The sequence below is a fragment of the Papio anubis genome, chromosome 1 (genome assembly GCF_008728515.1).
Source record: "Papio anubis isolate 15944 chromosome 1, Panubis1.0, whole genome shotgun sequence".
Classification (NCBI taxonomy): Eukaryota; Metazoa; Chordata; class Mammalia; order Primates; family Cercopithecidae; genus Papio; species Papio anubis.
In genome coordinates, this window is record NC_044976.1 from 120,173,191 (window position 1) to 120,189,636 (window position 16,446).

At 46.6% G+C, this 16,446-nt stretch overlaps 2 protein-coding genes and 3 non-coding genes across 5 annotated transcripts; 2 read left to right on the forward strand and 3 right to left on the reverse strand.

Moving 5' to 3' along the window:
* Nucleotides 1-760: 760 nt before the first annotated feature.
* Nucleotides 761-832, reverse strand: TRNAE-UUC. The gene has a single exon. It is a non-coding gene; the product is annotated as a tRNA-Glu (tRNA).
* A 426-nt stretch (nt 833-1,258) lies between these two features.
* LOC116270982 lies at nt 1,259-3,213 on the forward strand. Its single transcript, XM_031657076.1, has 2 exons — nt 1,259-1,507; nt 1,934-3,213. Exons 1-2 carry the CDS (start codon nt 1,269-1,271, stop codon nt 2,259-2,261), a joined length of 567 nt encoding a protein of 188 aa, XP_031512936.1. The 5' UTR covers nt 1,259-1,268; the 3' UTR covers nt 2,262-3,213.
* Nucleotides 3,214-3,260: 47 nt separating this feature from the next.
* On the forward strand, nt 3,261-5,875 carry LOC101005196 (putative protein FAM231AP). Its single transcript, XM_009180039.4, has one exon. It carries the CDS (start codon nt 4,427-4,429, stop codon nt 5,069-5,071), a length of 645 nt encoding a protein of 214 aa, XP_009178303.3. The 5' UTR covers nt 3,261-4,426; the 3' UTR covers nt 5,072-5,875.
* A 3,108-nt stretch (nt 5,876-8,983) lies between these two features.
* TRNAG-CCC lies at nt 8,984-9,054 on the reverse strand. Its single transcript has one exon. It is a non-coding gene; the product is annotated as a tRNA-Gly (tRNA).
* A 4,179-nt stretch (nt 9,055-13,233) lies between these two features.
* TRNAV-CAC lies at nt 13,234-13,306 on the reverse strand. The gene has a single exon. It is a non-coding gene; the product is annotated as a tRNA-Val (tRNA).
* Nucleotides 13,307-16,446: the final 3,140 nt, after the last annotated feature.

Sequence of the window (16,446 nt, forward strand, 5' to 3'; positions counted from 1 at the left end):
GACGCGGGGTTTTTCCAAACCCCTCTTGGGAGTACTGAATGGAAAGGGGCGTGCGCAAAGATGCTTGGTGAGTGCAGCAGACACTCAATGGGGTTGACTATGGTACCATCGCTTCCACGTCCTAGTGCTGATTTTTACACCTGCCTTCCGCTTAGGGCACCCGCAACAGTTTTCCATTTGTGCCTACTCCACCTGCTGTCTTTGTTGGCTCAGGGAACATCGCCTCCCTCTGCCGCTCAATCAGCAAACGGCACCGCCCTCCAGGACCTCACCTGCCGCTCACCCAACTCCCAACTTCGCGGGCATCGCCTCCAGTCACCTCTTCTGACGGCCTAACGAGCACGTTAGCTGCGAAGGGAGGTGAGGAGGCTCAGCTGACTGGCCCGTGCCCATGTCCAGGGTACGCACAAACAACACGACTTGGTTTGGCCTCTCTCTTAGTTATTCACAGCTCAGCCCCATAGGTGCCTCCGGGGCGGCGACGGCAAAGAGGATGGCCTTATTGGGTACAACTTCACGGGGGCTGGCACCTCTGCACGGCTGTGTACACCTGATCGAGACGCTCAGGCGCTCTCTAACACCTCTTCAGCGGATGACAGACACGGAGATAAACGTGAGAGCTGGTCCACCAGGACTCGCCCTCCTTCGCTGGAGTTTGCCCCCTCGCTGCGGAGACTGTTCTGCATCTGGCCCTTGGAGCAGGCTGGCTGACAGCGTAGTAAAGAAAGATTCCTGTGGGAGTGCGCCCAATGCAAAACAATTCCCTGACCGGGAATCGAACCCGGGCCGCGGCGGTGAAAGCGCCGAATCCTAGCCACTAGACCACCAGGGAGACACAGGAGGATGCTTTCTCTTCCTTCTTCCGTCTGAGGCGACAGTTCCCCTGTGCTCTGGGAGGACGTGGGCCTTGTAAGAGTCGCTCTTTGCTCCTGGAGTCGTCTCACAAGGCCTTTCCCTCCCTACTTTCTTCAAAACAAAGAGCCTGCAGGCGACACACCCAGGGCTCCGCGAGGGACACCAAGGCCACGAGTCCCGAGTCCTGGAGCGAGTTGCAGCAACCCGGCCGCAGCTCACCACTGGCCTAGAGATGCGCCTTTGCCAGGCGGCAGCGAATGACGAGACGGTCGCGGGTCGCCAGGTCTGGAGTCGCGCACCAGGTTGCCAGGAGGAGGCGGGAGCGGGGAGGGGCCCGGGGTGAGACGGGGATACCCTCTGCATCATAAAGGACCCAGACCCCGGCACCCTCAACATCATAAGGAATCAGACGGATGCGGAAACCGAGACGGGCTGCATGGGAAACTCTTTCCGGGAAGGCTCCGGGGCCCTCACCTGGTCTCGCACCTTCCCCTGCAACCTGTGACACCTGCCATTTTCCCATTTTAGGCGATGGCAACGCCACCCTTCCGTTTGCTCCGGGCAAAACTTCCAGAGTTCCCTCTGACGCTGGAGTTTTTTCCTCAGATCCAAAATCCAATTGGTCACCAACTCGTGATTTACCATCGGGCAAGTGCGTGGGCATTGATCTACAACCGAGTTTCTCCACCTCCGCAGAATTGCTACTTCGGGGTGGGGGAGGGGAGGGGGGGGGGGGGGAGGGGAGGGGAGGGGCCCTCCCGCGGTGGATTGTAAGGTGTTTAGCAACATCCGTCGCCTCCGCTGACTAGATACATGCCAGGGGGTTAACATTCTCCCTCCCGCTTCCCCCAGTCGTGGCCTAGTGTCCCAGCGGGGATGGGACAGGCGTGTGAGAGTGTAGTTGCCCCCTGTGGGGAACCATTGCTGGGCGTTGTCCTGCTCTCTGAACTTGTGCAGAGGACCCTCCAGGTGAAGACTCAAGGGTCGATCCAGCTCAAGACACCCTCGCTCCCCCTCACAGTCAGAACTTAGGATTTAGGCTTTAATATCTTGACATCATGAGATTCTAAACCTTTAGGTCCTCCAAATCGGCCTCTTCCGAGCCTGTTGATCTGGACCAGCCAGGCAGAGGGCTGGGTTCGCTCAACGAGTCTCCTCTCGCCCCTCCTGGAGCTTCAGGCTTCTTTCGGTTGCAGAGAAGCTTTATGGGCCACTTCCTTCAGCACCCCCGGGGGCAGGTGCGCGGTGCGCAGGGAAGAGGGTTTGACTGCGGTTCGCAAACCCCAGCGCCCAATCTCCACCCCGGTGCGAGCACTCTTCCAGGCTCCTGCTGTTCCCACTCGCCGGGAGTTAGGTCTCAGGTCAGCCTGAGCTCTCGTGACGCCCAGGCCCGGAAGGAAGCGTAGGGGAAACCAGCTGCTCACTTCGGTCCTGTCCGGAAGGGATCCCTTGCTGACGCGAAAGAAAGGCGGCGAGTCCTGTCCTGTTGGGTAGGCGGAAAAGAGATCAAAGGGAAGACAAGAAAAATCCTGTGAGGTTTCAGGATCTAAAGTTACCATGAAGTCGACCTAACCTCCTCTGGAGGTCCTCCCGGTCCTCCCGTGGCTGGAGAAGGTGAATCGAGTTTCCGTCTCCAGTTTGCCGAGGCGGACAAAGCCGAAGACAATGGGCCTGTCCACTGTCTTCTTTCATATGCACAAAATGTCAGCTCTTCCTGTTTCTAACTTACAACATCCCACCTGATGACCAGCTTAGCAAATTAGAGACCCTCCATGGGATTCCATCGCTGTCTTAGTTCGGGTTTCTATAACGTACCATAAACTGGGTGGCTAATTCACAACAGAAATTTATTTCTCACAGTTCTGGAGGTTGGAAGTCCGAGATCAAGGTGCCAACATGGTAGGGTTATGGTGAGGGACTTTCTTTTTTCTGGCTGTACACTGCCACCTTCTCATTGTATCCTCAGGGGGCAGAAAGAGGGCGAGAGAGCTCCCCGGGGTCCCTTTTATAAGGGCATTAGTCCCATTCAGACTAATGGGACTAAATCCAGACTCTGTGCTGAGTGTTGTGGATTTTTTGCATGTTCATCCTCCCCGCAGACAACTGGAGATGTATTGTCCCCAGAGGGTACAATAGAGAATCTTCGGTCACAAGTCAGCAACCAGTCTAGTGAGTGAGAGCATGTGTCCGACTCTGAAATGAGAGTGTATTAGTCCGTTTTCACGCTGCTGACAAAAACATGCCAGAGTCTGGGAAGAAAAAGAGGTTTAATTGGACTTACGTTTCCACATGGCTGGGGATGCCTCAGAATCATAGTGGGAGGCAAAAGGCACTTCTTACATGGCAGCAGCAAGAGAAAATGAGGAAGAAGCAAAAGCAGAAACTCCTAATAAACCCATCAGATAGTGAGACTTATTCACTATGTGGAGAATAGCACGGGAAAGACTCACCCCCACGATTCAATTACCTCCTCCTAGGTCCCTCCCACAACACATGGGGATTCTGGGAGATACAATTCAAGTTGAGATTTGGGTGAGGGCACAGCCAAACCATATCAGAAAGGGATGAAGTGACAGCATGTCCTGATGTGTGTGACGGTTTTATGAGTTATTACCTATTTCAAAATTGATTGCAATGTGTGAAAAAGAACAGAGACTTGTACTATCTGACTTTAAGGCTGACCATAAGCTATTATAGACAAGGCATCAGGAGTGACAAATAGATAAACGGACTGAGTTAAGAGACCTGAAACTGATCCATAGCTATACAGTCAATAAATGGGTTTTCAATGAAAGCAGTTCAATAGAAGAAAACAAACTGTTTCAATTAATGGACTTTCATATGGAGGTAGGGGAGGCCAATGATGTTATTCTCCCTCACTCTACGCACAAAAGTAACTTGAGACGCATTATAGACCAAAACTTAAAAGTTAAAGATATAAAGCATTTCAAGGATACTTTGTGACTTGTTGGTAGGCAAAGATTTTCAAGGATACTTTTTGACTTGTTGGTAGGCAAAGATTAGCCTAATCCTGTAATTATTATTACTGTGGTCTGGTACACTGCACCCAGTTTCTGCTGGAGTATTTCCCGGGTGTCTCTAATAAGTAAGAGAGGGCCCCATGGGATATTCCTACAGTTCCCAGATGAACAGTGGGAAAGACTCCACGCTGACCAACCCGGGTGGCCTGAAAACTCAGGTCCTCAAGGAGGGTAGAGGATACCTGGACCCTGACCCAGACCCCTGGATGGGCTGTGCCAAGAGACCCAGCAAGGGAAAGGATTCCCTCCTGCCTCAGGTTCTGTATTCTTCTGTGGTTAGACGACCTGAACCCAACTCCCTCCCCAAGCACTGGAGCTGGGGCTTTTCCAAGTGCTGGGGATCTTGCTGTCCTAAGGATAGCTGAGCAAGGGGGTCGAGGAGGAGCTTGGGTAGTGGAGGAGGGGAAACCGGGTAAGATGCATGAAGCAGTTGGCTATACAAGACACAGACAGGACCTACTGGGACCCAAGCGCCTTCATGTGAAGCTTGGTCTTGGGCCACCTTGTTCCTCAAAGGGGTGCCTACTTCCATGAGGTCTTCAAAGGGACTGTGGAAAGAGAGGCCTTCAGCCCACACCTCTGAATGCTTTTCCACCACAGCATGCCCTGTGGCCTGTATCCTGCTGGTGTGGAACAGTCAGACCCCTGCACGGCTGCAGAGCCTCTGTACTGGGTGGCATCCCAGCCTGAGTGCCACAGCTCAGTGGGTAGGCCCCCGAGCAAGTAGAGAGGAGGGCACTTTTTGGACAGAATGTGTGGGGCAAGAGCGATGGCTCATCCGTTCAGGTTACTCACAAAATGAGAGTCAGGAAGATCAGGGCACAGACCTGATTTCCCACACAGGGCTGAAAGCAGACAACCGGAGGGAGAGCAGCACCTGGGCCAATGAGGTAGAAGACAGAAGACCACAGTATACTCCTGCCCTCAACCTCAACCCCTCCCACACACATCCTCCACGCCCCCTAACCACCTTCCTCAGAAGTGTAATAGGAATCCAGATATCCCCTGGCCTGGTTGCTGCAGGAGGCACAGTGGCCTGGAGGATCCTGAGGCAGTTGTGGGAAGATGTGGATTGTCTGACTGGAGGTTGGGAGTCCAGGGTGCAGAAGGAGAAGCTTGGAGTGCAGGGTTTGGTGGTATGTGTGTGGCAGCAGGCAAAAGAAAGAGACAACTAAGCCACTTGAAATACCATGAGAGATCAAATTTAGAAAATTCCCGGGGACGTATGCATGTAGGCATTCATGAGATCCAGAAAACAGCTGCTGCATAACTGCATGTTGCATGCAAGCCCTAAGTTGCTGATTTTTAAACAGCCCGATGGGTTCACAAAGGCAATTTCTGAATAGTCTTAAAAGCAGAGGTGCACTAAAGCCACTGTGCCCTGCAGCCCAGGATCCCAGTAAGTTCTTTGACCATTTATGGAAGATTTTTGGAGTTGTCCTTGGTAACCCCCAAGAATGTCTTGGTTAGGAGTAGAATTTTAGATGTCATCATTTTAAAAATTAAAAGTAAAACTGTGGAACTTATAGAGAGATAAAATTAAGAGAATACATTCACTATCCTGAGTAGAAAGATTTCTTATAGAACATAACAGACTTTAAAAATAAAGAAAAAATTTCATCAAATTAAATGCTTTGAGAACTAAAATTAAAATCCAAAGCCATCCAACCAACTGGACAGACCTCATCTTGGCCAAGGAGATCCCAGAGAAGTCTTAAATACTGAGTTCCTGATCAGTATTTGGAAGGTCAGACACCTGTCCTTATTCTCTCTCCCTTTTGTGGTTTAGACGTAACTGATCAGCATTATTGTTAAAATAGAGATCATAAGACTGACAGAACAGACTCCTTACCATAGTAAGATACTATATTATAAACAAGACCTAAGGCCATGCCAGGCAAGGTTAAGTCATGCATCCCTCAACTTAAAAAATAAACTATGTTCTAACTGCCAGTTTTTTTTTTTTCTCTCTTCTTTCTTTTTTTCTCTAGCTAAGCAAGTACTGGCCTTGAGATAAGCAATGCTGAAGCACTTGCAGCTCACCCATTACCATAAACTGACTGAGCCCTCCCTACACAAGCCATAACTACAGCTTTGATTGGACAAGAGACTGATTTCAGTAACTTTCTCCTGATAAGAGACCACTGGCTGTGGACTAGTTCTGGACAGTTTACAGAGGCTGTGCACTTGATTGCCTTTGTGTCTCTGCTTCACCTTTTGAAGCATAAGGCCTAACTATAATGTATTTAAATGTTGTCTCCACCCCAAAGTGAACATGGGTTGCATGTGACAGGCATGTTTACTCAGCACGCATGCAGCAGGATCCCTTCATGAATATTCAGAGCTCCTCCTATTCCCTGTTGAATATGTATATGTGGCCAACCAGATCAACATAAATCCCTATTCTCCCCTCCCCTCCCTGGAAACCTATTTTTCAGGTTTCAGCAGGAGGGTATACCTCCCAGTCTGGCAGAATGGCCGCCTTGCAGGCTGTAACCCTTTATAAGAAATAAAATCTCCTTTCTAAATTTATAAATTGTGTGATTTTTCACTTGACAGCTTTCAGTTGTCAGTCAAGTCACTGACTGGGAAAAGTTCTTTGCAATATATTTATTTGAAAAATGACTGAATTCCTGAATATATAAAAGAAATTTCATAAATCAGTAACATAGAGCTAAGCCAAATAAAATCAGGCAAAATATTCTAATAGGCCTTTGCAAAGGAAAATTTCTTATATGCTGGAAGCCATAAGAAAATATGCTTCATAGTATTGTTCGTTAGGCAAGTACAAATTAATTCCACACGGAGACACCACTAACCACTTACCAGTGTATGGGTACTTTATTTTATTATTATTATTTTTTTCTGAGACAGGCTCTCACTCTGTCACCCAAGCTGGAGTGCAACGGTGCGATCTTGGCTCTCTGCAACCTCCCCCTCCTGAGTAGCTGGGACTACAGGTGCATGCCACCATGCCCGGCTAATTTTTGTATTTTTAGTAGAGACGGGGTGTCACCATGTTGATCAGAGTGGTCTGAGAGCACAGCTATATTTAACAAAGTTAGTACATCAAATGCTGACAAGAATTTGGTGCCACTTCAACTGTCACTGCTGGTGAAAAAACATTCTAGAAGACTGGCAATTTGTACTAATGTTAAACTTATACTCAGGTCATGACCCAGCAACTGAAGTACTTCCATGAATCTCAAGTGCACAAAAAGACTGTTACAAGAATATTCATCACAAGAATTCAGTAACACCACAATTGAGAAGTGATCCATGAAACTACGTGGATGTATCTCATGAGTATAATGAACATAACTGCAGAAAAAAGGCCAGACACAAAAGATATGTCCATTTACTCATGAGAACTTTAAGAACAGGCAATTGTAACCTATGGGAATAGACATCAGAATGGCGATTAACAAAGAGGACACAGGGTGGGAATTGCCTGGAAAGGGGCTCTAACAGGCCTTTCTCAGATGATGGCAATTTTCTAAAACTTGAGCTGGGTGGTGATTACATTTATCAAAATTAAACAAATTGCACTAAAAATTTGTGCACTTTATGTGAACTGTAGTTTATTTACTGTTCGCATTGCTTGAACCCGGGAGACGGAGGTTGCAGTGAGCCGAGATTGAGCCGTGGCACTCCAGCCCGGGTGACAGAACAAGACTACATCTCAAAAATAATAATAATAGTAGTAATTTACTGTTCTCATAAAAATTAGTGGATGCGGAATGGAGGCAAGCCGGTGTAGATCATGACAAGTAGTTTAGATTTTATTGTAAACTCATTAAAAGCTCGTTCTCGTTTTGTGTTTTTAAAAATCTCACTGATACAGCTGTTTTCTCTACCAGAAAATACTATAACCACATTATTTCATCAGTGGAAGCTACAGACAAAGGGCTCTTGAGAGGTGGCATCTTCACCTATGGGAATTTTTTCTGCTCAATTGTGAGACAAAGGGCATGTCCAAGTTTTCCTTGTGGTCAGGCCGCCCCCTAGTTTATGCACAGTGGGCTAAACTCCAGAAGCTGGAGCCCTTCCAGGCCAGTGGTTTACTCTGCTCTCTGGAGGCTGCTAGGATTAAAGGCAAAGCAAATGACAAGTCTATTAGCTACAATCGCAAGATAGAAAACATTGCTGTGACTCAGATTTGAACCCAGGTTGTGGGAACCACAACTACAGGTATTAACCACTACACGACCACAAGGCCTGCTGACAACCATTGTACTTCTTATCCTTTTTATGTAAAAACACTCATACTACTTTCTCTGCTTTATTCTTGAACATCTGGAGATTTTCGTGCTTTTCTCTCTTTCATGCGCTTCTCTGTTTCTCTCTCCCTATTCTGCTACATAATTAAAAAAAAAAATCTCATCTCTCAGGATCCGGCCCCTGCCTCTACACCAAGCCTCCTGGGAAGTCTCATTGTCCCATCAACACCTCTGCCTTCTTTCACTCCTTTTTTTTTTTTTTTTTTTTTTTTTTTTGACGGACTCGCTGGAGTGCAGTGGCTCACTGCAACCTCCGCCTCCTGGGTTCAAGCGATTCTTCTGCGTCAGCCTCCCAAGTAGCTGGAATAGCAGGTGCATGCCACCACAATCGGCTAATTTTTGTATTTTTAGTAGAGACGGGATTTCACCATGTTAGCCAGGCTGGTCTTGAACTCTTGTCCTGAAGCTATCCATCCGCCTCGGCCTCACAAAGTTCTGGGATTACAGGTGTGAGCCACCGTATCCGGCCAAATTTCAGGCCAACACCTGTTGACGCACATTGCCAGACACAGGGAATCCCTCGCGGAACACCGATAGGCCCACAAAACACGCCGGGGCCAAGGTGGCTGACGATTTTAGCAAATTCGGTTCACAGTGTCTGGGGTACAGCCCGGAGGGTCCACTGGCCACCCCCGCGTAAGGAGCAGCCTCCGCTGCTCCCCTCATCTCTACACAGATTCCTCCCCACACACCTCCCCTTTCTTTGGGCCATGGAGGCCTGTTGGACCTCTGACGTGACTACCCCGCCTGCAGCTCCTCTCCTGGGATCTTCAGGGTAAAGAACTGTGGAGAAGAACAAAAACCTCTTGCATTGGCCGGGAATCGAACCCGGGTCTCCCGCGTGGGAGGCGAGAATTCTACCACTGAACCACCAATGCCTTCCTGTACCAGCTTCCTGTAGGAGGTGAGAATTCTACCACTGAATCACCAATGTCTCCCTGTACCAGCTTCCTGGAAGACAGCTGAAAAGAGTATCCAGGAAGACTTAGAAACTTGCAAGCGGCTTTTTCAAGTGTCGACTAAAAGCTAACAAAGACATCCAAAGCAAATGTTTTTACAGGAAACTTTTACTAGACAAAGTCATAAATATCAAAATAGCTCATTTGTCAGATCAAACTCTTAACTCTGAAAAAGGTCTTTCTACCTGCATTACAAACCCCTATAATAAAACATCAGAAATTCATTCATGTTTCTTTTCTCTAATCCTAAATCTTCAACTGTCAACCTCAAACTGCTGCCTTAGTGGTTCTGAGAAGGTAACCTAACTGGTAGTTTAGGTAAGTAAAGTTCTAATTCAGAGAGGAAATAAGAAGCAGAAGCAAAATTAGAATTAGAGGAAAGAGGAAATAAAAGGACAGAATCAAGGTAGAGATAATGAAGAAACAAAGGTTTGGTATACTGAGTTAGTCTTTTGTCGCTGTTTTTTTGGCAGAAGAGTAATGATCGGTCTTGTGATCATTATAATACTGTTATTTGTCTGCTTGAAGATGTATAAAGCACTTGAAGGAAATGTGATATAAAAAGATTAATAATGCTTGCAGTCAATATTTCACTGTTATGGAGAATCCAATTTCCTAAGTTAACATGCTTTGATGTATTAGCTATGTAAGGAGTAGACTAGTTTAAGGAAATATTGACGGTCAAAATATTAACATATTAGTCTTTTGATGAAGTTCAAATAGTAGAGAGATTTCTTTCCTCAATTTTCCCTGGAGAGAGTAAACTGAAGAGAAAAATCCAGAGTTTGCCCCACATGTTGGGTCTGGGAGTCATTATGACTTTTTCAAAGACAGAAGCTGTGTGTGACATGGAATCATGCTTCTTCTCTAGCTGAGAGGTCAAGCTAGGTCTAGGCTGAGTCATAAACTTGAGCCCAACAAGGAAATCACCCTTCACATTGACCTGGAAGAGCTTTGACCGTTCTCTGTTCTTTGCCCAACACCCAAGACACACATCAGCTCTGGCCAACAAACCTTCACATATTATCTGTATCAACCAGAGCTACATTTATTGCCAAATCTCCTTCTAAAATACAAACCTGTACTTTCTACTCTCAAATTCTAAATTTATAAAGGCCTCATATGCATCTCAGAGTCACAGATGCTAAAACTCAACACACCAGTGAGTTCCCTGTCAGCATCATGTACCATCCTCTATCTCAAAACCCAGTGATCAGACCCAAGTACAGCATCTCCCAAAGAGTAGTGCACTGTCCTGGGTGTTTCAGTGATCACTAAAACCTGTTTCTAGCCCTGCCTAGCACACTTATCCTCGCCACCATCCATCCTATTTGCCAAGCCAGATCTTTCTTTGGATAAACTCTCGTTTTCACAACACAACAATTTCAGTTCAATTCAAAAAAATAGTGTTTAGGTTTATTGGATACTCCACAAGCTTACTGCCACTTTATTACCACACTTTTCCATCTATCAGCTCTTGCGTCCATTAACATAAGCAGACAAAAAAAACTGGACTCCTGGCCAGGTGCGGTGGCTCATGCCTGTAACCCCAGAACTTTGGGAGGCCAAGGCAGGCAGATCATGAGGTCAGGAGATTGAGACCATTCTGACTAACACGGTGAAACCCTGTCTCTACTAAAACTACAAAAAAAAAAAAAAAAAAAAAAAATTAGCTGGGCGTGGGGGCACCCGCCTGTATTCCCAGCTACTTGGAAGGCTGAGGCAGGAGAATTACCTGAACCTGGGAGGCGAAGGTTGCAGTGAACCGAGATCACACCATTGCACTCCAGCCTGAGTGAAAGAGCAAGACTCCGTCTCAAAAAACAAAAACAAAAACAAACAAACAAAACTGGACTCCCTACAGCCAGTGTAGTACGCACCACTCACTTGCCACACTGTATGCTAAGTGACTCTTCCACAGCTGAAATCTGCACATAACTTCAGCCTAAAACCATGTAATGTCCCTTTATTTCTTCAGTACAACGATACAATGATGAATACCTTATTCTCTGTACCCTTCTTCCCTCTGTGCTCATCACTCTAATAGTTCTTGCCAATACTCAAATCCAGGAGCAGCAAACTACTTGACGTGTCATAAACTTTTCACAGGTTCATGCCAGTGGATTCCCCGGTGAACCAGCTATCTTAACTAAGGCTTCCATAACAAAATACCACAGACTGGATGGCTTAAACATGAGGAATTTCTTTCTCACAGTTTGAGAGGCTGAGAAGTCCAAGATCAAACTGCCAGCTGATTTGGTTCCCTGGTGAGGGCTCTCTCCCTGGCTTGCAGACTGCTACCTTCTCCTTCTGTCCTTGCATGGTGGAGAGAGAGAGAGCACTTTGATCTTTCTTCTGTTTCTTATAATGACACTGATCTCATCATGGAGATCCTATGGTCATGACCTCATCTAAGCCTGATTACTTCCCAAAGGCCCTACCTCCAAAATACTTTCACGTTGGGAGTTAAGGCTTCAATATATAATTTGAAGGGAACACAAACATCCATTCCATTACACTAGCACCTGCATTTGCAATCCAGCCTCTGGGCCAGCCTTAGCAGTGCAGAGCCCAAGGCTTCAGTTGACAGGATTTTTATGCTCCCATGCTCTGGCTCCTTGGCTCTGGAAGCTTCATAGAACCAGTAGGGTAATACATCATTTAGCAATTATACTATAAAACACATGGTGGGCAAAAGAGTGCCCTATTAAGTATTTCGGTTATGTCCCCATTAGTGTGCTTGGCTCAACCTATTTTTTTTTTTTTTTTTTTTTTTGAGACGGAGTCTCGCTCTGTTGCCCAGGCTGGAGTGCAGTGGCCGGATCTCGGCTCACTGCAAGCTCCGCCTCCCGGGTTCACGCCATTCTCCTGCCTCAGCCTCCCGAGTAGCTGGGACTACAGGCGCCCGCCACCTCGCCCGGCTAGTTTTTTGTGTTTTTAGTAGAGACGGGGTTTCACCGTGTTAGCCAGGATGGTCTCGATCTCCTGACCTCGTGATCCACCCGTCTCGGCCTCCCAAAGTGCTGGGATTACAGGCTTGAACCAACGCGCCCGGCCTGGCTCAACCTATTAACAGTAAATAGTGGTTAGCATCCACCTCAGTACAATCCCCTGCAGTCATCCTATCCATTCCATTTTCCTATCCTTGGCTTGCTGATTCAATACTCTTAAGTGATGTACTCCTGGTGCTCTCCTTTTTCCCTCAGAGATATCTTGTGATTTCTTTGATTCTCTCCACCTCTACAGGTTAATAAATCTAATATTTTAAAAAATCTGTAGAGGGATGTTGGGAAGCTGTGAGGAGAGCCCTTGGGCTTTTCGCCTGGGTAAAGGGCAGACTCCTGAAGATTCTGGGCCTTGGCCTCCAACTGCACTAGTGCTGGCCACTTAGCTGTTCTCAGCAGCCTCACCTGGCGCAATGGTGCTGAAGCGCACTGCCTCGAGGCCAGAAGGCAAAGCGAGAGTCGGTGCCTATGACCTGGAACCCATTTAGGCAAAATTGAGGGCGCTTGGGGACAAAGCAATAGAGAAGGGTGGGCAATACAGGATGTGTACACTACACATTAGGAATTATATTTACTAAATTGTTGATTACCTAAGCCTCCGGAGAGTAGTTTGGACACTTACCGGTTTGCTGAGGATTATTTGGGGAAGGGGTATGCATGCAAATGTATATACATAATTCGTGTGATTTTGGAATATTGACTCTACGAGTTCCAGATGCAGATTTAGAACCTTTTTTAAAAATGTTTTGTTTTGTTGTCTCTCAAATCAGCCAGATCTGCAACTGGATCAGAGTAAAGCGAAGCCAAGCGGGACCCTTAGGAAATGCGCTAAGATGTCATCCACTTTCAGTGTCAGCCTGTGAAAATTCAGGTGATAGAAGAGAATGAAAAGAACCCTAAGGAATTTCTGGAACCAAAGCTAACATTAAGCAGGCCTGCTGTGACGTACTCTTACTGGCAGACCAGTGGAAATTGTAGCCTGGTCGACAATCTGTCTAGATTGATGAGGTCTAAAATGTAGGTCACAGGTTCAACAACTTTTCTGTTTTTCAACCTTGAGTAAACTCACTAAATTTAAAGTTAAAAGGAGACCTGTTTCCGCCCGGTTTCGAACCGGGGACCTTTCGCGTGTGAGGCGAACGTGATAACCACTACACTACGGAAACCACACGCTTGCAAAAAGAGGCAAAATATAATCATGAAAATCTTAGATCAGCCATTTCTACTATAGTTTACAAATCCAAGATCGCGCCACTGCACTCCAGCCTGGACGACAGAGCGAGAGTGTCTCAAAAAAAGTTTGGAGAAGGTGCCATTTCCCCTAGTTGCTTTTCTTACTGCAGTAGTGACCGCATTGCCTTCACATCTGAAGTCCAAGTGCTTCCACCCTGAGGAATATGCAGATCGCTAGGTCACTGGACGCCAGGCCGCAGTGCCGGCCTCGTTCTGCCTTTGGCTCCAAATGCAGTCGGGGGACGCGACTGAACCTCACCAGAGGCTGATGGGATGTTACCCTCACCAGCGACTGGAGAGCCGAGCTCCCAAAGAGGCCTACTTCATGATAGCCTTAAATCAGGAAATTTCATGAAATCCCACCCCTCTACCGCCCCATTCCCATATTCTATCTCCTCCCCTGCCCACTCTGAGAGGATTCGCCGCCTTTCTGTCGCGTCTGGACTCTTTGGAGTCCCACATGGACAAGACAAAAGGGGCATTGCCTTTTCCTACAGGAGCGGGAAGAGCCGTCATAGCGGAGGAAACACAGACTCACAGCGCGCATCCCCACATACTTGCACCCTGCCGGACGCCAGCAAACCCAGCAAAGCACTCTCTGAAGCTTCTCTGGAAAAGGACGGAGTGTGAGGTTTCTGATAAGGCAAGAGGAGCCAAAGAGAGCGGACCCAGTCCTTCCCCTGGCTCGAGAGAACAAACCCAGAAGAAGGGCAGATTCAAAGGCAAAGCGCAAAGGCGGCCCAACCTCACGACCTGAGCGAGTCAAGGGTCGCGGGTTAAATTGCGTTTATCAGAACAGTTGTTTGCTCACTCTCCCAAAGCCCTCCAAGGGACAAAGAAAACACTGGCATGGCACCAATCGCAGAAGGGGGCAGCATTGACATCCAGGAACGGGCGTGGAAAAGCAGGGATCATCTCTCCCCTATCCCCTGTATGGCTGCAGACGTAGCAGTGGTTCTTTTCTCTAGGACCCAGTGAGTGTGCACTAGGACAGAACACTATTTATGTTATTCATGGTGGCACCACCCAGGCTGAAAGTGAGCCTGTGCTGCTTCAGCTTTCAGGAAGGACGGGCCCAATTCTCCCTCCCTATACAAAGCTGCAGTGCCCTGGCAATGGAGGACAGATCATGGAGTTGCCTGCCCTGGACTCGGGGAAGAGGCTCTGCCCTAAACCCCATTTTAGTGGTAGCTGTCAGAGTGGCATATCCATAGACTTCAGCTGCACCACAGCCAGGAACCAAAGGACAAAGTCTTTATAAAATGAAGGTTATGAGCTCTGTGACAGGGGCATGATAGGGAAGCAGATCACATTCTTGCCTACTCAGGAGGAGGAGCTAGTGCACCTCTGCCCCTTCCCCTGAAGCCTCAGCACACCCCAACATGATCTCTTGCACCATCCTGTCAGGGCAGGTTTTTCCACTGGACACCAGCCTACCTACCCACCCTTACTCTTAAGCAGCATCTACTGGACTGCATCCTAAACTGGACCACTGAATAAAAAAACCCTGCTACCCGAAGGGCTTAGTGTTAGTCCATGAGATAAGCTTCCTGAGAATTCCCTACCCTCAGCCCCCAACAGGGGTTAGTGTGTTAGCTTTTACTTCCAGTACATCACTACAACAAGCAGCATCTGAGAAAGCTACTGCTCAGAAGCTACCTACAACCAAGAAACACATACAGAGATAGGGCCCCCCGAAAGCACCCAGAAATGAAGCCAAACAATCATACACAACACATATCACAGTCATACCATCAAGAAAAAAAAAAGAATAAAAAAATTAAAAATCCTCATCCAAACAATACCAAATTCAAAAATAAGAAGCAACAGCTTCCTCAGATGAGAAGAAATCAGTGCAAGAACTCCAGTGTACCCGGAGTATTTACACACTTCCAAAGGATTGTACTAGTTCCTAGCAAGGGATCCTAGCCAGAGTGAAATGTCGGAAATGACAGATAAGAATTCCAAATACGTATTGCAAGGAAACTCAATGAGATCCAAGAAAAAGTTGAAGTCCAATGCAAAGAAACCAGAAAAACAATGCAGAATATGAAAGACAAGAAAACTATATTAAGAAACAAACAAATACAACTTCTATAATTGAAAATTCACTAAAGGAATTTCAAAACACATTGAAAGCTTTAACAATAGACCACACAAGCAGAAGAATGAATTTCAGAGCTTGAAGGTTGGTCTTTCAAATTCACCTAGTCAGACAAAAATAAAGAAAAAATAATTTTTAAAAATGAACAAAGCTTTTGAGAATTATGAGGTTATGTAAAGCGATCAAGCCTATGACTTATTGGCATTCTGGAGAGAGAAGAAGAAAAAGTAAGCAACCTGAAAAACATATTTGAAGGAATAATTCAGGAAAGAATTTTCCTAGTCTTACTAGAGAGATTGATATTCAGATACAAGAAATTCGGACAACTTCTGCAAGATACTACACAAGATAACCATTGCAAAGCATACAGTCATCAGACTTTCCAAGATCAACGTGAAAGAAAAAATCTTAAAGGCAGCTGAAGAAAAGGACCAAATTATCTCTAAAGGAAATCCCATCAGACTAACAGCAAACTTCTCAACCGAAATCTTACAAGTCAGAAGAGACTGGGGCCTATTTTTAGCCACCTAAAAGAAAAAAAAAAGTGCTCGTCAAAGTTTCATACTCTGCCAAACTAAGCTTCATAAATGAAGGAGAAATAGTTTTTCCCAGACAGAGAAATGCTAAGGGAATTCATTAACACCAGGCAGGCTCTAAACAAATGTCCAAAGGCGTTCTAAACATGGATGGTACTTGCTACCATAAAAGCACATGTAATTACAAAGCTCATAGACCCTATAAAGCAGTACATAATTGGGTCTACAAAGCAACTAGCTTAACACTATGACAAAAATAACACCTCACACATGAATATTAACCTTGAATGTAAATGGCCTAAAAGCTCCACTTAATGGGCATAGAGTAGTCCAGGCATGACGGCTCACATTTGTAATCCCAGCACTCTGGGAGGCCAAGGCAGGCAGATCACTTGAGGTCAGGAGTTCGAAACGAGCCTGGCCAACATGGTGA

Excerpts from the sequence above, each read along its gene's own strand:
- LOC116270982 (XM_031657076.1), top strand. The coding sequence starts at position 1,269 with ATGCGGAAACCGAGACGGGCTGCATGGGAAACTCTTTCCGGGAAGGCT. Across the intron at positions 1,508-1,933 it reads CGTGATTTACCATCGGGCAA|GTCCTCCAAATCGGCCTCTT; the intron begins GTGCGTGGGCAT and ends CTAAACCTTTAG.
- LOC101005196 (XM_009180039.4), top strand. The coding sequence starts at position 4,427 with ATGAGGTCTTCAAAGGGACTGTGGAAAGAGAGGCCTTCAGCCCACACC.